The sequence below is a fragment of the Tympanuchus pallidicinctus genome, unplaced genomic scaffold, assembly GCF_026119805.1.
Source record: "Tympanuchus pallidicinctus isolate F22 unplaced genomic scaffold, pur_lepc_1.0 scaffold1, whole genome shotgun sequence".
NCBI lineage: Eukaryota > Metazoa > Chordata > Aves > Galliformes > Phasianidae > Tympanuchus > Tympanuchus pallidicinctus.
In genome coordinates this window covers 72,209,291-72,229,893 of record NW_026294618.1, presented here as the reverse complement: position 1 = coordinate 72,229,893, position 20,603 = coordinate 72,209,291, and the positions used below count along the sequence as shown (strand labels likewise).

Sequence of the window (20,603 nt, the reverse complement as noted above, 5' to 3'; positions counted from 1 at the left end):
TAAAGTAATTGCAGATTTCTCAGATGAGGCCCATGCATGAAATTGATTTCTAAATAAGAAATATCAAATGTTACTTATTGTACAATACAAAAGAAACCAATGCAACAATGTTGTTAGCTTGCCATCACGCAGGCCACACACTTATGTTAGCTACCTTTTGTCAGGGAGGTTGTGACTTCACAGACAAATTCTCCTCCACTGGACTGGGAGAGCCTCAGATCAGTCAGCCTACTAACACTGGAGAACCAGAAGAGGACTGGTCCATAAAGCATTAACAACCAAGTGCTTTTGCACAGTTTATTTCCATCTAATGCATTATACAAATCTAAAAAAAAAAAAAAAAGATTGTGGTGAGGATTAAGCTCCTCTTACATGCAGAATTTAGATTAAATACAACAGCTCATGCTGCTATCTGGCTTTTTGCTATCATCTAAATTTTTTCAATATCTAGAATTTTAGTGGTTTGCCATGATTACTGTAGTGAATTCATGAGTCCTCAGAACTGAGGAAGGCTTTGCAAGGATAGCTTTCACAGCTTTTTAATCATCCTACTAATGACAACAGTGGCACAGCGTTCAGAAGATTAAGCAGCATTGCCCTTGTTTCACCTAATACAAGCAGAGGCTTTGCCACTGAGCTTTACACACACATACAGATCTTTCACTCTCTGTATATTAATCTCCAAGGCAAAGCTAACAGATCACTAATATTTCTGCTATTCATGACAGGCAAAAGCAATGGAGAAGCATGGCTTTGTTTGTTTGTTTTGGTATAGTATTTGAGTCTAGCTCTTCACTATATGGACTGATTGCTTCCATGTTAGTACCAAAACTCATTTCCAAAGAAGGGAGGAATTTCTTAGTATGAAAGAGTGACCCTGAGCCTAATTAGAAACAAAACTACTGATTCCATGTTTCCCTCAAGGATTTCCTTGAAGAGGCAATGGTTTTGGTGATAGATAATCAGGCAGAGACTTAGAGCGAAGAGAAAATGTGTTCCCACCAACACAGATCTGCACCAATACTGCCATAACAATTGGAGCCTCTCCTGTAAGTGTAAGCAACAACAAAGCCACAACAGAGAAGAATTTTCTGGGCTTTCACCTTACTAAATGTGTGCCTTATCTGCCCTGAAGACCTGCATACATTCGTCACCTCTGTGTGCTGTTTGAAGACTAAGACTCTTAAAGCCAAAAGTAGACAAGGTCAGTAACAAGAACATTGTATAAATGTATATATGCTAGAACAAAATGTATCCATCCTTCAAAACATCCAAGGGAATTAATATTAGATAGGCAGCTGTAAAACACAAACATTAATGGTGTTCGGAGCTAAGCCACCATTGGTATGGCATTTACAACCTGAGATCTTCCTGTATCAGTATTCAGAAATGACTTCAGTAAATAACAACATAATAATTTAATATAACAACACTTGTACCAACAGCCAAACTGGTTAATGCTGTTAAAAATCATGTGTTTTTAAGTGCATCTGTAAACCATATTAGCTTTTCAATTTGAAACAATTTCTTTATTAACAAATTTGTAAAGTGCTCTTCAAAATAATGGAATTTTATAATGGAGGTCAATAGTCTAGACAGCAGTACTGCCTCAAAACTTGGGTAGCCATCATAATTCAACTTTTTTTCCTAGTACTTAAAGAAGACACTGTAATTATATGTAAATATCTCTAATGCACTGTCAACAGTACAGATTAATTAGATTGTTACATGCCTGTTCTTGCATCATACTTAACAAAATGAGATACTGTTACTTAACTAAATGACCAGTCAAGACAGACAGAAAGTATTTTGGCAAAAAAAATACAGTTGTATTATAAAAATTAATAAACAGAATAACTTTAAGCCATGGCATACTCTAAATCAGTGGATTAGCTTTCTAACTAAATTTCTGAACTTAAATACAACCTATAGCTTACCTTGCTGCAACTCCGTAAACTGCTAAACTCAGTGTAACTAGCAATAACATAAAGAAGCTTTCTAAGTTCATACTCAAATAGAATGAATATTCTCAAACTGCGTTTTTACAAACCAAAGCTACATTTGCTTCTTCTCCATTCCTCAGTGCTATCAAAAAAAAAAAACCACAAAACCAAGTAACCAACAAAAAAAGAAAGCCAACCAAAAATCCCACCCTTGATTAGACTTATCCCAAACATGTTCAAATCCGGTAATAAATAGCAAGTTATTTTTGTGTTTGAAATAATAACCTGCAGTCACAAAGGTGGGTTTTTTTGTGTGTCTTCTGAGCACAAGTCTGCAGATGAAGCCTTTTCCAACCCATAGAGAATATATTCCTGTCCGGTGAGGCACTGCTAATAATGATGGTTGCTATAGACTTGTCTGTAACATGTGGAAACTGTTTATCCTTCTTCATTTGTTTGCTTTGTGCATTTCAGGCATCTTTCAGTAAATTCTTATTCAACAGATTATTTCTGTTTCAACATAAACTCTTCATTCCTAACTTACTTCAGTAGTCAGGAAATATACCTGGTGTTTTCTTTCCCAGGTATCCTTCTGTAGATCACAGCTGTCAGAAGCTTCAATATGTTGCTAGACCAGTTCCTTAAAACTCTGCAACTGTTTAGGAGTAGGAATCATTAACCAGTAGCTAAAAAGCTAAAATTACTTTCTCTGCCAATTATTACACTGGTTTGTTCTTCTACAGTTGCACAAAAATGATGAGATTTAGACATTTGAAACAACACTATATACAGAAAATGACACGTAAACAGGCCATCTTATGTGAAGTCTGTGGCTAACCTGTTTGCCTTTAGTCTGACATGATATGGGAGTGTTTTCACCACTCCAGGAGTTGTGCAGTGTCCAAGTCAAACACAAGCCACACAAACAGTGAAACTTCATTTTCTCTAGATCAGCATATTGACCCTGACCACGATATGGCTGGTCTCAGGCTGTAACTTATCCCTGTGAAGGGCATTAACAGGTTCTTCCTGCCTGGCTGCTTGTTTTCGTGAAACATATAATAATTTGAGACCTCTACCTCACCATCAGATTTACTGGCCAATAAGCACACGCACACAGAGGGCAGGTGCATAAATCCTGGAGTTTGGTTATGAAACCAGATTATCTATGAAACCAGATTACCTATGTCTGTGCTCACCTGCTATATTCACAAGACTGGCAGTCACTGTACTCATTTCTTTGTTATGTTCCTTCTCCAAAATAGGATAGGTGCTACAAGGATGACATTAAGACATCAAAGAGTTCTTCTGCATTCTTGACTGAAGTGTTGCAGTCATACCCTACAAAGGTAGTCTAAAACAATCAGGATACAAGTGTACAGCTAAGATATGTAGTTAGTTTTTCCACCACCTACAAAAAATTTTTTTTTTCCAAATTGTTCTCTTTGTACTTTGCAATTCTTTATTTTTACTGAACTCTATTTTCATTTTTTAATATACTAATTGCAAAGACACTGCTGTATGCAAAATTTCATGTAAGAAATTTCCCTTTTCATTACTGTATTAAATTTGACCTGCTGCTTATTTCATTTAGTCCATAGCCTTCACATTACTCTCATTCAGCTTGATAACTTTGGGTACTTTTCAAAGTAATTCATAGCAGGCTTCAACAGTTGAGAGCAGACTAGCAGGCAAGCATGACTTACAAGGAAATACAAAAAACTTGCTGCAAGTCTAATGATACAGTTTGGAGAAAAAAAACACACACAAAACCCAGGGTTTGGAATGTACCAGTTCTTTAGATACAGTGGGCCTAACAGGCCAGAGAACTCACACATCCCACATTGCCTGCTTTTTCTACATATATCAGGTGATTCACCAAAGGTTGTTACCTTTCTACATCTTCAAATGTTCACAATTAAGCTACTGCAAGATACTCCATTGCTCAACAGGCTGTGCTCTCACATTTACTGTTTTGCCAGGCATGAAGAAGAATTTGTGACATACTGATTCCTCATTTACTCTGCTAATTTTGGAAATCAGTCACTCAAGTGTTAATTCAGAAAAATAAATAAGGCAAAATTTCAAGGGCAAAAAGTTTCCAGAAATCCACATCTCAGGTTACTGAAATGTAGCTCACGAACTTGGTGAAGCAGCTGTGATTTACTCTGCTTCTCATAACACAAGATGTGAACCCGCCCCATACTGCCTGTTTACTCAATTCAATTGATTCTGTAACCATTTTTAAGACACATTTTTACGTAAGAGATCACAACACATGAATTTTTTGTACAACTACAGCACATAATCTCAGCTGAAACAAATAAGAGCTGACCAAAAGACAACAACTGAACCAGCAATAGAAAAGTAGCAGGACTTTATCAATTTCAGTTCCTTCTGTGACCTTCCCATGAGCTAAAAGTAAGTTTGGCCAGAGAGCCTGCATAACTGCACAGCTGCTGTATCCACACGTAGCAACTGTGCAGATCAGTACAACAGGAAAGGTATCACGCAACAAAGGTGCAGTGACAAAAGGAAAAGCACAACAGAGGTGCTATAAGAAAAGGGAAAAAGATTACTCACCCTTATCAATAGAATCCAGGTTCACAGGGAAAAGCTTCACCAAAGAAAAACCTCCAGAAAGAGATCCTTCCCAGTGGCAGTCAGCCCTTAAATGAGGTCTAAGAGAGGTGCAGCCAGGCTCCACCCCTCTGGTCACACAGCTGAATTGCCTTCACCTGTGCTCCCAGGGCTGACCAGGTTCTTTCCCCAGGTGCTCAATCAGTGATTCAAGCTGGGATTCAGCAGTTCCCTAGACCACTATAAGGCCATCTGCTGCTCCCTGTGCATCCCAATCTCTCTCTACTCTAGGCAACAACTACATTACGATGGGACAGTGGTGGTTCTGATGTGCATTATTTAACTCTTTATCACAGTATGCAAAGAAAACCATCAACATTTTCAACAGCAATGTGTGTTGTGAAATCGTGGAAGATATTTGTTTGTATGCTAAGTGACGCTTCTTAAAGCAGTTGAAAAATAATACCTGCCAGATTCTCTTCATGAACGCAGCATGCAGTAACCATCTGGATAGAAAACTTGCTTAATGCTCTACCCAGCAAAGACTTGTTCTCAGTCCCTGCAAAAACATTATAACCTCACAGCAAATTTCTTTAAAAGAAACACAATTAGTAAACACTCCTCGTTTTGTAACATTCTGGTAGGTTTTGTTTGGGATCATAGTTCTGTTTCTCTTACAGCTATTTTCTGAAAATAATTACTCAAAAAAATTCTATGTTGGGATTTTTTTTTCACATTTAATTTCTCTACAGAAGTAACATTCAAACGTTGAAATCAACACTAAAAAATAAAATGAAATAAGATTGGATATGCTCTAGAGTGTAGAAAACCGTGTCAAGCATAATTCAGCTCTAGTAAATACTTATGAATATAAATAATTTTTTGCCTCTTAGAATTATTATTTATAAACATCTACAGACAATGCCTTATGCTGCTAATACTAGAATCAAAGCCAAACTGTTACTTTCACTAGAAGCAAGATTAGACTGCTGGAGCTGAAGAAACAAGCACTTTCTGTAACTCATGCAAATATTTTAAGTAACAACTGAATGAACACTATGAAAATAGAGATAGTTTACATCTAATCTGTATAGTCCTATACGAAGTGTATGCATGTCACAGTGCTGACGATTTGTATTTCTAAGGTGTTTTGTTTGTTTTTAATTATTATTAAAACGTGCTCCAAAATTAAACCTACAAAATGAAAACAAATACAGTGAATTCATCCAGATTTGCCAAACAGAACTAATGCCTTACTGCCTATGCAGTAGCAACAGTGTGAGCCAGCCACAGCAAGGCAAACATTACCATTAGCTCTTCTGCCTTTTATTCTCAAATACCTAGCAAACATATTGGTCCATTGTTGCTGGAAGTAGGCATAAATTCTAATTTAATCCTTCCCAAATGATATGCCTACGGCCCTTACTACAGAGAGAAAAGGAAAGCACAGACATCTTCTTTCAGAGAGCAAACTATACAACTTCTGCCTCCTTCTACAACCTATAAAACTACTGCCCTCAGGCCCTGGAACAGGCTGACCAGGGCAGTAGGCATGGCCCCAGTCAGCTAGAGTTCAATTAACGTTCGGACATTGTCTTCAGACATAGAGTTTGATTCTGGGTGGTGCTGCGTGGAGCCAGGAGTTAGGCTCAATGACCTTCATGGACCCCTTCCACCACAGGATTATCACAGAATCACAGAATGGCCTGGGTTGAAAAAGACCACAGTGGTCACTTAGTTTCAACCCCACTGTTACGTGCAGGGTCGCCAATCACTAAAACATATTCTATGATTCTATTCATTTCAGGCTCTCCGTGATTCATAGCTATCCTTCCTTCAAGTCATTTTCAAAAATGCAAAAATATGTGGCATATTGGCAAGTAAGGACACGGCCATGGCCAGTTTAAAAAAACTTTTAAGCTCACAGAAACAGTTCCCTGATCTTAATATTCATCTCCATAGTCCAGAAAACGAGCATTCTCCTTTAACAGAGAGAATATGAAAACAATCTGGGCATGGATGGAAAGCAGAATCCAAATTCCAGCAACACTCACAGTTTCCCACTAAAATACCAACTTTTGCAAAAGTCTGGAAGTGAATTACAGCCATGGACTTAACTGCTAGGAACACAACCCTGTTTCTAAGGGTTTTTTTTAAGCATTTCACAAGGAGCTGAAAAGCAGCAGCGGCAATGTGTCTCAGACTAGTCCTACTGATTGACAAAGCAAAGCTTTAGAAATGCAATTCACGTAAAACTTTCAACCTCTGGGCTGCCAACAGATCTGCCCTGAAGGACCAGTAAAACTTCAACAAACAGTAAAATGGAATTAGACATTGCTAAGCGGATATAGCAGTAATTGGACCAGGGGTGGCTCTACACTCACTCCTTCCTCTGAGGGTACGTGTCTCGACCCCTGGATCAGCAGGAGCGCTGGGGCAGCCGTGAGGTGAGTCAGCTCGGCTGGCTGCTGCGTAGAGCGCTACCCAGGAAAATAAACGAGGTGGCTCAGGTAGCTTAGGCAGCGTGCAGCTTTGGGCTGCCAGCCCAGGCGCGTGGAGGGGGGAACCCGGAAACTAAGGGAGAACGGGATACGGGACCGAAACACAAAAACCGCTTCTGAGCTTCCCCTCACCGCCGCCTCCCGCCTAGCGCAAGCGCACAGCTGCCCTTCGCTCACCGCTTGTTTTGGAAGCCCGCGTGGTCCTCTCCTATTGGGCGCCTGCCCAAGTCCTCGCCCAGCCCAGCCGCCGAGGGGCGGGATAGACTACAGCCCCCGGCATGCCGCGCGGCGGGCTGCGGCGGCTATCGCGGCGTGGGGGTTGGTGCGTGCGCTAGCCGGGGCTGTGGTGTCGGCAGCGCGGGCGGGCTGAGGGGGGAGCGCGGCGCCCCCGCCGGCCGCGCCGGGAGGAATTGTTGCGGCCGGCCTTCGTTTCGCCCGCCCGCTTCCTGTGGCAGTGGAGAGCGGGGCTGCCCTCCCCCGTCAGCCGCGGCGGGCGGAGCGGCCGGAGCAGCATGAGCGGCGGCGGCGGCGGCCGGAGCACAGTGGCGCCGGCACGGTGGGCGACGCGGCTGTTGGCGGTCCTGGGCTCTATCCTGGCCGCGGAAGCCCAGGTGGGGAGATGTGGCGGGAGTGGAGAGCGGAGCGGGGACGCGGTGCCTGCTGATGGCCGGCGGGCTGCAAAAGCCGGGCCTCAATCCGTAGCCCGCGTCCTCCTAGCCGGCGCCGTGCTGCAGCTCGGGCCCAGCGGCGGGCGCCTCTGGAGCGTGGGGCCGCTCTCAGGCGGTCGCTGCGGGGCCCGGCAGCGGCACTCGCGTGTAACGGTCCGCCGGGCGCGGAGCTCGCCGCGGCTGTGGGCGGTGTGCAGAGCCCGTAGCACTGGGGCGACAACGCGGGAGTGCTGGTGGAGTCGGTGAGCGGCCGTGTGGCGTGTCGGTGCCCGCGCTCGGTTTGTATTTGTGTCAGCCCGCGGAAGGATGAGCGTCCCCTCTCTCTCTAAGCTGCGTGCCGAAAGGTCGGCGTTGGTGCGCCGAGTTCCGTCGTTCATCGGTGCGGCTGCGGCTGAGTAACAGCTGGTGTCGAGTAGCGGAGGGCATCAGCTTGGCCAAACGTATTGCCCTGTGCTCCTATGGAGCTCCTGCGAGTAGCGAGCGCGTGGAGCAGCGTGTCTCTTCTGTCCTTGATTATTATTGTTATTATTTTCTAAATTTTTGTGTGATGTGCTGTATTGTGAGTGGCCACCCGAGGCAGTGACTAGTCTAGCACTCGGTCTAGCTTTGACTAGTCTAGCTTTGACTGCAGTTTTTCTGTGTGCAGAATCATAGAATATTCTGAGTTGAAAGAGACCTATAAGATCGTCTAATCCAATTTCTGGCTCCTCACAGCACCCAGAAAATCAGACCATGTGTCAGAGCGGGATGTAAGAATGTTCCCTGAACTCCAGCACTCAGGGCTGTGCCCACTGCCCCCGGCAGCCTGTTCTATGCCTACAGCCCTCTGATGCAGAACCTGTCCCCAACCTCACTGCCCCTCCTCTGTTTTTCTGCTTTTTGCGCGTTGATGTTTTCTGAGATTAAAATGAAGCCTTTATTTAGTACTTATCTTAGTGTGACTAGATACTAATGTAATTGTTATTCTTAATGAAGGCATTAACAAAATGTCATGACTTTATTGTACTTGGCAGAGAGATTAGCTTTTGTTATTTTGCAGAACTGTTAGCTTATTGTACTCAGTTTAAACAGCAAGAGTTTGACTTGCACCGAGGAAAGATAAGCCAGCCATTAGCTCTTGGAGTCATGTTACCCATAGCCTTTCTCTTGCTCTGTAGCTATGGCAAATAAAATATTAAGAAAGAAAACAGAGTGTCCCAAGTGGGCTTCTATTTGTTGAAGCAATTAAAGTACAGCAACCTGATAACACTAATAAGGTTATTTGTAGGAAAATGCTGCTTGTTAGTATTTGCATTTGTTCATTTTTTCCGTTGTGTTGATGTGCCAAATACTACTTGCTTTACAGATTTCTTAAGGCAAAATTGATGCCAGGTTGGACATTGACCTTTTCTTGTGAAAGGCTGATTTATCTTGAATAAACTTGACATTTCCAATGCAGCTCTGATATCTCTACAAAAACTAAAATAGCTTTAACAATGTGTGGAAATACTTTGATAAGAGCGTTGGAAAGAAAGGAATAGAATCCCATCTGTCTGACTTCTCTCACATATTCTATTAAGCTACCACTTCTAGAGTTTATCACAGAGTTCAAAGTAATCAACAGTTTAAATGTAAGCTTGATGCTTGGCCATTGTAATAAACACTGTGGTAATTTAACTGACCTCAGTTTTGCTGTGTTTCTGTGGGGCAAGTTAACTGGTATAGCATAGTTTAAAAAGGCAAAATGCCAGCTGTGTGAATGGTGGAGTAGGCTGTACCTTATGTAGGTTTAACTGTGTAATATGTTGCTCTTATTTCCATATCTTTACTTTGAACAAGAGCTCGCTGGGAGATACAGGTGCTAAGAGGAATGAAACCATTTTCTGCATTTCCTTAGTGTTCTGTCATTAAGCAAGTACAGCTGTGCTAATAAAAAAGCCCAGACTGGGGCAATTGCAGTCTGTGTTGCTGCAGTGTTAGCATGCAAATGAACTGACTCCACTGATGTGTAGTGTTGGCTTTTCACACGTGCTGTCAAATGACTTTATAAATTCTGTTTTGCTACAAATGTAGCATAGTTTAATTTTAGAGCACTCCTTCCAAGGAAACATTGATTTTCCTGTTTTATGTATGCAGGAAGCCAACAGTTACAGTTAAAAGTTATGAGAAACTGAGAGTTTCACTTGCTTTTTCTCGGTACTTTGAATTAATTTTTCTCTGAAGAATTTCTTGGAACTGTTCTAGATGAGGGACCTGATTATTTGTGGCACTTCATAATCTTCTGAGTAACCTGCTGCGTTTTAAAAGGTGTTCTTAGAATCAAAATGTTATCAGAGGTATCTGGCAAAGGCGTAACTTCACTTAGATTGCCATCTTACTTAAATAAAAGGACTGTGGCTTTTATTTCCTTTTGTGTTTGACACTGTCTGTAAGGCCACGGGTTTATTTGGAACACTTGCACCTGAAAAAACACTGAGTTTTGCATAGATGATATAAATATTTTCGTAAGCAATGAAGCAGTGAGAGGTGGTCACCAAAATAATTTCCTGCTCTACATCTTTCAAGTCGAAAGAAAATTTCTCAGCTTATCCTCACTCTGCTTTCATCTTAATAAATGATTGTTCTCCATGTTTCCTGTTAGTATAGTTGTATCGTGTTTGAGTAAAGTGTTCAGTTGTCTTTGGCTTTTTTACTCTGGTAAAGTGCACTGCTGTTTGTTTTGTAGTAAGGATGTGTAAAGATAGCACATCTATTTTATGTGTGTGTGACCAATATGAAAAATGTTTCTGTAATGCAATTGTAAATTGAAATACATGGAGGTTTGATTTCTATAAGGATCAATAATAGTTTTTGCCTTCCTAGTCAGTAGTCATGTGGGCTGTGAGGTTTTCTGAAAATCATGTGAGTGAATGTAGTCTTTCCAATCTGTTTGCCCAGGCTTGAAATTCAATAATATTAAGGAAGGTGAGAATAAGATTTTGGGTGAAGTTGCTTCTTTTAAATGACTGTTACTACAACACTGTAAGCGGTGACCAGAGGGCTGGAGCACTCCTTTGAAGACAGGTGAGGAGACTCTGCTTCTTCAGCGTGGAGAAGAGAAGGCTCTGCGGAGACTTAGCTGTGGCCTTCCAGTACCTGAAGGGAGCATGTAAACAAGGAGGAGACTGATTTTTTTTATGTGGCCTGTTAGTGATAGGGCAGAGGGGAATTGCTTTAGACTGAAAGAGGGAAGATCTAGATTAGACATCAGGAAGAAATTATTTACTCGTGATGTGGTGAGGTCCTGGCACAGCTGCCCGGAGAAGTGGTGCCGCAACCCTGAGGTGCCCAAGGCTGGGTTGGATGGGGCCCTGGGCAGCTGAGCTGCTGGGTGGCAGCCCTGCCCACCGTGGGGAGTTGGATGGGCTTTAAGGCCCTCTCCTACTCAAGCCGTTGTGTGGTTCTACAAATTCTGCAGAACTGTGACAGTCTGTTTAGTTTGTCAGGAAGTAAGAGTGCAGAAGGTGAATTATCTACTAAAATACTTTATTGACATAGCATTACTTCAGTGTCTCTGCGTGGTGGGGAATCCGCTTTCCAGGCCTTCTTTATGCATCATAAGAGCAGAAGCATGCAATGTAGTTTCTAGTGACTTTTCTTCTATTAAGCTTGGTTATATAACAGCATCTTTGTTATAGAGTAGCAGAGTGATTTACCATGCATGAAATAGATACTTTCATAACTTAGCTGTGAAATCTATGGAGAAAAAAATTCTCCTTCTATACGTAACCTTTTCTTAGTCAGACGGTCTAAGCCCATGTAAAATATGAAATGTGCCAGGCTTACCTGTTTTAGTTCCTTTGTGAGCTATCATTTATGTTGATGAATTCCATGTATGGCTGAATTGTAGTTAGCAGTGCTTGATTCCATTTGTTTATTTATACACTGAAGCCTTCAAACATAAGTTTGAAAGTCTTTTCAAGAATGTTTATATTTGTTTGAGAAGCTGTGCTTAGAAGTATTTGGTTTGGATATAAGGAAGCTTGTTATACAAATACACATAGCATCACATTTTCACTGTTTGTCTTTTGGTTAGGACACTGTTGGTGTCTTAGGAAAATTGTTGCGGTAGCTTAAAGCCAAACAACTTTGTAGATTATCTGCCCTGTACTGGCAGTGCTGACTCTGCACTGTGTGCAGCTCTTACCACAAAGACAGTCTTAGGCTAATTCAGCACCTTCCTGTCCTAGCACAAGAAGAGTGTCCTGGGAAATTGAGGTTTAATTTCACAATAGGTTTACAGCCATACAGTGTAGGTGACTGTACCTGGTTTTCCTAATATTTGTACAATTTAGTTGAGGTTACTAACTTCTTGGGCACAAAAGTACTTATTCTCTCCCCTCTTTACCCATACCGTTAAAGAAACTGAATATTTTTTGTACTTAAAAGCTAATTATACACTGTTGTTATGTTTTTATTATTTTTTTTTCAGGAAATCCAATGAATAAATGTTTAAGAGGAAAATATTTGATATGCGGTTCTGATGTGCTAATATAATGTGCATTCATAGCTTGCTCATTACGTAGAAGGTTCTATGTGTTGAAACTAAGAATGAATTTCAGTTCTGAAAATGTTAGTCTGACAGACATTGATTCAGCTTTGCATTTGGAAGTGGGCTTAAACTAAAAAGTGATTTGTTATTTCACTCAAAACTCTGAAATGTTATATACTGTTTCAATAATGAGTGAGTATTTGCTGTGGAACTGCCTTTCACTAGTATGTTTTGACTGCCATATTTTTAGTTTTTTTTTTCTGTAGTTAACATTTCTTGATTAAAAAAATCAATCATGTGTGTTCTTTTAATAGCTCACAGGTGTCCTGGATGATTGTTTGTGTGACATAGAAAGCATTGATGACTTCAATACTTTCAAGATCTTCCCCAAAATACAGAAACTACAAGAACGTGATTACTTCAGATATTACAAGGTATGATTAGAATGAACTTTTTTCCTGAACAATTTGAATAAAATCTGTAAAATACAGGGAGGACTACAGGTCCAGATCAGTTGTATTGTGTTGTCTTTTAGAAACCCACAGATCTTTAATTTGGTTGTAGCAGGTTGTCAGCTATGCTTGTAAGAGGTCTTAGGTGTCAGCTGTATTACTCCTGGAGTCAGTGCCAGTAGATGATGACTTCTTTCATTCAGTCAGTAAGTGGTGTTTTTGAAGATAATATCTTTGTGCTGCTGCGTGTGAAAGAGGATTGTTTGTTAGCATTGTACAGCACTTGTCTTCTAAGTAATGTGGATAATTTAAAGTTGAAACATTGCAGCGATTTCCTTTTCTTAATCAGCTGCTGTCCTACTTGTAATTTTAGTGTTTGCCAGCTAGGAAGACTTTATTTCTTTGAAAAAAAAAAAAAACCTACAAATATTAATTTTCAAGTAGAGTGGTAGCACTCTCCTATGTCTTTAAGCACTGGTTTTGGTCACTGTTAAAACTGGATGAGCAGCATAAGATTTTGAAGAGTGATACTCTTAGTTTCTGGTTTGCTGAGCTTAAAAATGAAGTTAGATTATTTTACTGAGCTAATCACATGGTTACCAACTGCTGGCAAAAGGAGGTTCCAGTCCTTTAGCCCTGGCTAGGCCATCCCTGCTCCTTCTTTGCTTTTGGATCTTGGACTTGTCCTACAGCGTGTTACACCAGTGGTTCTCTTTAACCTGGTAGATTCTTCAGAATGTTGTTTTGTCTGCTTGTTTTTCAGTATGTAGCAGGTTGTTGATCTAGAATCAGGCAGGAGTTGAATGTAAGATGGGGTTATGAGCGTGAGGAAAGGAGAAGTTCTAGGATCTTCCCTTTGTAATCGGAGTAAGCAATAAAGTGTAGCTTCACCTTGAATTTCTTACTGCTACATGATACAGCTTTCAGGGGAAATAAGATATTTGCAACTTCAGTGAAAATAGCATCTCTTAGTGGAAGTGGTAATTAGGTTCTCCAAAGGCAAGAGGAAGATACAGACCAAAATATTTGAAGATGAGCCCTAACATATCCACAGGACTGTATAAAACTCAGCAACAGTAATTTCATCTTGCAAATGCAGGGCTTACCTTAATTTCAGCAGTTCTGCAGATCATACTTCCTGTGTGTAATACCACCTCATCTTTCATAATAGTTTTGATGTTGTAAGCAGTACCATTTGTAAACTCAAGTATATAGTCATTAATGCCTACAGTTTTCTGCTGAAGGAAAACAAAAACAATATAATATTTTTTTTACTTTGAAAGTTGTAGAGCTCATTTTATTTTTGCCCAAAAGATAGTGATAGCTACTTCATTTTATTTGTGATTTTAGTTTACCAAGGTGGTGTAGTTCTACAATGTTTGTAGTTCATGGTGCATGAAATCTTGTAGTCTTTGGTGTGGGAGTGATGTTGAAGTGTTCCATCACTATGCTTACTGATCTGTACAATGCTAATGCAAAAGAATACTGATTTATTTTTTTTTCCCTTTATCTGACTTCTGTACTGACAATTCAGTTGAAATGTTGTAGCAAGTGTTGAGCATCTTGTTGCGTAGCAGAGACAAATACTTGTGGTGCTCTGACTTCATTGTGCCATTTGCTGAAAAATCAGAGCATTGACGAGAAAACATGACAAGTTTTGCTGGTAATGTTTCTGAAGTGATTTCTCTTCATTATTTACCCTTAAGCAACATCAGCTTTTTGATTTGAGACTGTTAGTATTTTGATACTCATTCTTCCTTGACAATTATGAAGTGTGGTAATGAATCTGTTTTTAGTGCTTGAAATCCTAAATCATCCAAACACTTAATTTGTACCAGTAAACGTCTGGCTGCCTTCCATGAGATGTATTTCCTTGATCTGTTAGTGCTAATACAACTGATTAAGTATGACTATTTTATAGCTGTATTTCTCTGATTTCTTTTCCTTTTAGTAGTTATTTACTGTTCTGGTGTAATATTAATGGTGAGAGATTTAATTGGAACTTCTATGTAATATTTTTTTTAACCTGTTGAGACTATTACCATTAAAAACTTCAGAGTGTAGTGAGCTTGAGCTTGTGTACTAATAGATTGCTTAAATACATGTGTGTATACACACATACACACCATATGCTTTGAAGTAATAAATTTAACCCTCTTCTTTTTATCCTCTTATTTAATTTGAAATGATTTCCTGATACTGGGAGTTTTTTGTTTTTTGTTTTTTTACATTGCCTTAACAGTATTGATTATAACCTTCTGTTTTTGTATGTTTAGGTGAATCTAAAGAGACCATGCCCATTCTGGGCTGATGATGGCCATTGTTCTATCAAGGACTGTCATGTAGAGCCTTGTCCTGAGGTATGCATCAGATAATTTACGGTAGGGAAAGGTTGTTTGACTGAACAGCTTGTTTAATTTCACTAAGCCTATCCATTGTACTTTTCCACTATAGTAAAAATGAAGTCTGTTGTAATATCTTGCTTTTTTAGCTTCAATAAGTTGAAATGACTTTTTTTTTTTTTTAAATCTCATATCTAGTTATGCCATATCATTTTCTCAAGTAAATGGTTATATAATGTAAAATAATAGTATGATGGTATATGGGAACTGCTGAATCATGGCCTCAACCTCTGATTGATCACCTGAGGCAAGCAGTGAGTCAGCCCTGGGAGCACAGGTGAAGGCAATTCTCCTGTGCTACTGGAAGGGGTGGAGCCTGGCTCCACCTCTCCTGGACCCCATTGAAGAGCTGACTGCGATTGGGGAAAGATCTCTTCTGGAGATTGTTCCCCTTGGAGTTTTCTCAGTGAGCTCAGGACAAGGGTAAGCTTTCCATCCATTCTTCTTTAGCGTGATTACCTGTTAGCCTAACTTTCCTGTATGTTTCTTAATTATAACATCTATATATTCATTGATTACACAGATAGTTACAGAAGTAACTTTTAAAAAAAAAATCCCTTAACTTCCACTAATTTAATATATTTTTCTGTGTTTTAATCTTCTGCTAAAATTTACCTTTATGTACTAAAAAGCAGAAGAATAGGAAAATCAAATTTAAAAAAAAAATGGTTTAAAACTTCTTTGCTTTTGATATTGGAAAGATGTTCTGTACACTGTTAGGCTAAGCAAAGGTTAATCTAAGTCTAAATCTGAAGGTTTCTGATATAATTTTGTGAGTAGGGGACTGGGAGAATGAGCACTTAATTTTAGTTTCTATTAATGAACTTAAGTTTAAACAAAAAGGTGACAAAAATACTTTGTTTCAAAAGAAAAAATGTAATCAGTAGTTGAAGTTCTTAGAGTTATTTAATTACTGGTACAAATAATTAGGTCTAAGATGTAGCACTTTTAAATATAATGTGTTGGGAAAGCAAAGAAGCTAGCTAATCATTCTGTGTAGAATGATATTTAGTTGCTAGACTTTAATCAAGTATATTAATGTCTGTGTGTAGTGTTTAAAAAAAAAAAATTTTTTTTTTTTTTTTAGAGCAAAATACCTGTTGGAATTAAAGCTGGGAGCTCTAATAAAGTAAGTAGTCAGTTATTTTCTAAGCTTCTTCTGACTTGTAATCTTAACATTACAGTAGATGTATGGATTTTTATTGTGGATCTTTAGTCTCAGCAGTGATGCAGTTGTTAACATCAATTCCTGTATGCTGCTTTGTACTTCTGTGAATTAGAGTGCTCCTGATGTAGCTGTTAGCATTGCATCATTCTGAGACTTCAATAGCTTGAGAGTTGGTACAGACTGAATCATGAATGACCAGAGACATTGGAACACCACCACAAAATACCTGATGTAAAGTTCTTTGTACCTTGAGTACAGGTCACCTTCTATAAAGCTTAGGCTGAGATGAGTAGCAGTGCATATATAAACACAACCTAGTAGTGTGTTATATATTAAAAAAAAAGAAAGAACAGTTGTGTGGTTTTGACTTGTCTGATCTTGAGTTCATTGACCACTTAAGTGGTCAATTTGTGCTGTTGGCTTTTGCTTGCTTGTGTCCGAGCCAACCTTCTTAGATCACTAAGTGATCTTAGTAAAGCCAGGGAGGTAAGGTGTAATACACCTAGAAAAGAGGTGAGAGCAGGATGATGAATAACTCTTCTCCATGCTCAAATCCCTAACGCAGTGCCCAAGAACAAGGGTTTTAGCAATCAGTTGGGTAAAAGTATCCCAAATGAGAGCTCTTACTGTTGAGTGCCATGGCTGTGTGTAAATTCACACTTATTCCTATCTTTATCTACATCCTCCCCAGCTGGCCATAGTTACTACTTATCTCACCTGAGCATAGCTTGTAAACTTCTAGCCTTATTCAGGGCTTTTTTTGTTTGTTTTTGATGATTAATTGCACAAAGAACAGCTTTGCCTTTGGAAGGTCATCTAGCCATGAAGGCCAGTTTCCCACAGAGAGAAGCACAGTTAGCAGTAGATGACATCTTTAAAATTCTTGGCACCAATATAAGCTTATTGAAATGGTGCTAGAGAGGTACAAAAATAGCTTCACTTTCTGCGAGCTTGTCTGATTGGAGTAGTGGAAACATCTTGGACTATGTGTCTTAATACTGGTACATGGCTGAGTACTGTGCTGCTGTCATGCTCCTTCTCCTCAGAAGGCCTGGAGGAGATAATATTAAGGAAAAAAAAAATGAAACCCGTGAGTTTAGATAAGGACAGAAAAAATCATTCACCAACCAATTAACATTAGTGGTGAAATTGTACTTTGGGAAGGTTAGGTTATTGACAGTGGTAACAGAGTCAAGCAGTGAATAACAGAAGCAAATTTTCCTTCCACCCAGCTTCTACTTCCTCCACCTCAATCCGTGTATGGGAAGGAGGAATGGGGCAGTTGGTAAATACATTGTCATTACCACTCCTTCCTGCTCACTCCTTTTCCCTGTTCCAGCATGAAATTCCTCCTATGGGATGCTGTCCTTCATGAAGAGATCCAACACAGACTTCCCATGGGCTGCAGTTCTTCAAGAACTGCTCTAGCAAGGGTCTCATCCTGCAGTGTGCCATCCTTCAGGAATGAGCTGCTCCACTTTGGGCTCTTCTCTGTGGGCTGCAGCTCCAGTCTGGGGCTTACTCCTGTAGGGGCTCTCTACTGTTTCCTTCAGGCCACATCCACGTGCTCACTGTGGGCTACTCTGCAGGTTGTCCTCAGGAGATCTGCTCTGCATGATGCCCGTGGGCTGCAGGGGACAATTCATTGTCAGCCTCTCTTGGGCTGCACAGAACTTCTGCTCAGTGCCTAGGGCACCTCCTACCTTCCTGCACTGACTTTAGTGGCTGCAGGAATGTTACTCTTGCATTTTCCCAGTTTTCTCTCCTAGCTGCTGTTGTGCAGATCTTTTTCCCCATTTTCTTAAATCTGCTCTCCCAGGGGTGTACTACACACCATGTGTCACTCGTGACTCAGCTCTGGTCAGTTGCAGGTCCCTTTTGGAGACATCTGGAGCTGGCTCTGATCTGAATGGGGCAGCTGCTGGGCTCTGCTCATAAGGGGCACCCCTGCAGCCCTTCCACTACTCAAACCTTGTCATGTGAGCTCAATGCATAAACACTGGAGAACTCGTGACAGTCAGTGTATTAAACTTTGAAGCAAGGATGTAGCACCTCAAGGCTATAGCGCATAACTTCAGTTTTTGCTTTCTGCCCGCTTCTATTTCCTTTCAGAAACTTTTCTTTTTACAAGAACCTGCTTTGTCAAAAACAAGTATTTTATTCAGATCTAGTCAGAGGTCAAATAAATGGTCTTGCATAGCTGCTGTTAAACACCAGAGAACAGCAAAGCCTGGAAGGATGGCTTGGACTTGAATGTTCATTCTGTTTGGGAACTTACATTTAGGATCATCATCTTGGCAGTAATATTTTTCTCTTCAGGGTAGGGATAGGTTTGCAACTCTAGACATGTAGAATGTTTACCTCAGCATCTCAGTATTTTATTTCATCAGCAGAATCTGTTTAATTCTAGGACATGCATTCCTTGTTTGCATTTTTCCATTTAACATCCGTAGGAATGATATGAAGAGAAGCCCCCACACCAAGCAAATTTGAGGAAATTGAGCAAGAAGTTCTTTCTGGAGTAATGATTGGTTGTTTGGGATTTTCTTCTAGTGACCTCTAAATTACTTCTTAATCTCTTTCACTGCTTTGAAGTTCGGTAGGTTTTGCTGCTAATAATTAATTTTATAGCAGTACATATGGTACTGTATTTTGGATTCCTGACTCAAGCTATGTGGGTAACATACTAGTAATATAGCTGTTGCTGACCAGTGCTTGCAGGGCAGAAAGGCCTCTTTTATTTCATTCTGGCCTCTTCCCTGTTCCAGCAGTGAGCAGGCTAGGTATGGCCAAGGGGCTGAGTTGGCTGATCTGATCAAACCAAAGACTCCATGCAGTATCACACCATGCTCAGCATGAAATAGTTGGAGTAGACAGACTTTCTGAAGTATTTGCTACTCAGAAAATACTGGATGTTGGACTGTTTCTGGTGGGTGGCAAATGACTGCCTTTAGGCATGTTTAGCTGAATCTATGGCAGTTAAATGTACAGGGTAAAGTTGACCTGATAAAATTAAGTGAAGAAAATTAAAATAAGTATTCCAAAGTACTACTTGCCACTTCCAGAATTCAAGGCTTTTTCCCTGATACTAACTAGTTTAATGCTAGAGTTAGAAATGTTTCACGTCATGTTTTGAGTGAATTTTAGGTAACTTATTTTTATATTAAATATGATCTTCCTTACAGTATTCAAAAGCTGCAAATAATTCCAAAGAATTGGAAGACTGTGAGCAAGCTAACAAACTGGGAGCAGTCAACAGTACCTTAAGGTATGTTGAGATTTATAGCAATTAAAAAATTTTATATATATATATATAAAATATATATAAAATAGCAAGGGAGCAGCATTTCTTTTTGTCTGTCTTGGTTTTGCAATGTGCTGGTTTTTGTTCTTCATTCTTTCCATAGACCATTAAAAAGTAAATATGAAATGGTGCAGAAATACCTGAAAGTATAATGTGAGAAGTAGGCACTTGCCTTGTCTTAAAAATGCTCCTAGTTTCTTTTTTTTTTTTTAAGTATACTTATTTGTTTGAAAGAAATCTTACAGCAATGGGAGATAAAGCAAACAAAAACGCTATTTTCCAGTTTTTCCAGTTTTCTTGATGACTGTGGTGAATTAAGGGGTTCTAACCAGGTCTCTCTGTTACAATGATGTGCCTGTTTGTGATCACTTGGTGAACCAGGTGAGGGAGCTTGTGAATTATTTTTGTTGTTGGCAAAGTTATTTTTTGCTTGGATCAGTTCCTTGGTCTTGCCTACTGAATGGCACAGCCAAGGTTGGATGGTACAGATTCTGCAGGATGGTGTTGTTCTTGACTAGGAAAGAGCAGAGCAGTTTAGGAAAGCTTGCATTCTACTGGCCTCACTGCTTTGAAAAAGCAGAAATAGAAAAACAAAAAGGAAGTTTATCACTAGCAGAGAGGTCTGTTGCCTTTGGCCATAGATTTCAGCAGTCCTACCTGATTTAAAAAATGCTGTCCTGGCTCATTATAAAAAGTGACTATAGTTTAGCGTGTTACCTTTTATTTTTGTTTTCTGTAGTATTTTAAAGCAATCTGGTCAGAGCCTTACTCAAGTGTTAAGGGAACTGAGAAGCCATTAACACTCTTCTGTCTCTGTAGATTAAAAAGTAATGTAATTTAGCACATGTACAGAGGGCTAAAGAGGCTTTTGCAAAATTGCAAGTTGATGAAAGTTGGGAGAATTGCAAAATCCTTTTGGTTTGGGGCTGTTTTCCATTACCATCTATATTGATTGTGACTATAAAATCTTGCATGCTAGTAATTAGTGGGGGAGGTACATTAGGAAAGTTTGTAAGGCACACTGAATGTCAAGTGTAGTCTTCGTTGGTAGATTAACAATGTATCCTGTTTAAGA

General features: G+C 39.9%; 1 protein-coding gene across 3 annotated transcripts in view; it reads left to right on the top strand.

Moving 5' to 3' along the window:
- The first annotated feature begins 7,316 nt into the window (after positions 1–7,316).
- Positions 7,317–20,603, top strand: part of ERO1B (endoplasmic reticulum oxidoreductase 1 beta) — a 28,974-nt gene continuing 15,687 nt past the window's right edge. For 2 of the 3 annotated variants that reach the window (XM_052700672.1, XM_052700663.1), the window contains exons 1-5: positions 7,319–7,635; positions 12,517–12,636; positions 14,931–15,014; positions 16,144–16,185; positions 19,410–19,492. In XM_052700672.1, the coding sequence (XP_052556632.1) occupies positions 7,537–7,635; positions 12,517–12,636; positions 14,931–15,014; positions 16,144–16,185; positions 19,410–19,492 (428 nt within the window). In that variant the 5' untranslated portion in view covers positions 7,319–7,536. Of the gene's footprint in view, positions 7,636–12,516; positions 12,637–14,930; positions 15,015–16,143; positions 16,186–19,409; positions 19,493–20,603 lie in introns of all 3 variants that reach the window. The other variant, XM_052700679.1, reaches the window with a different exon arrangement.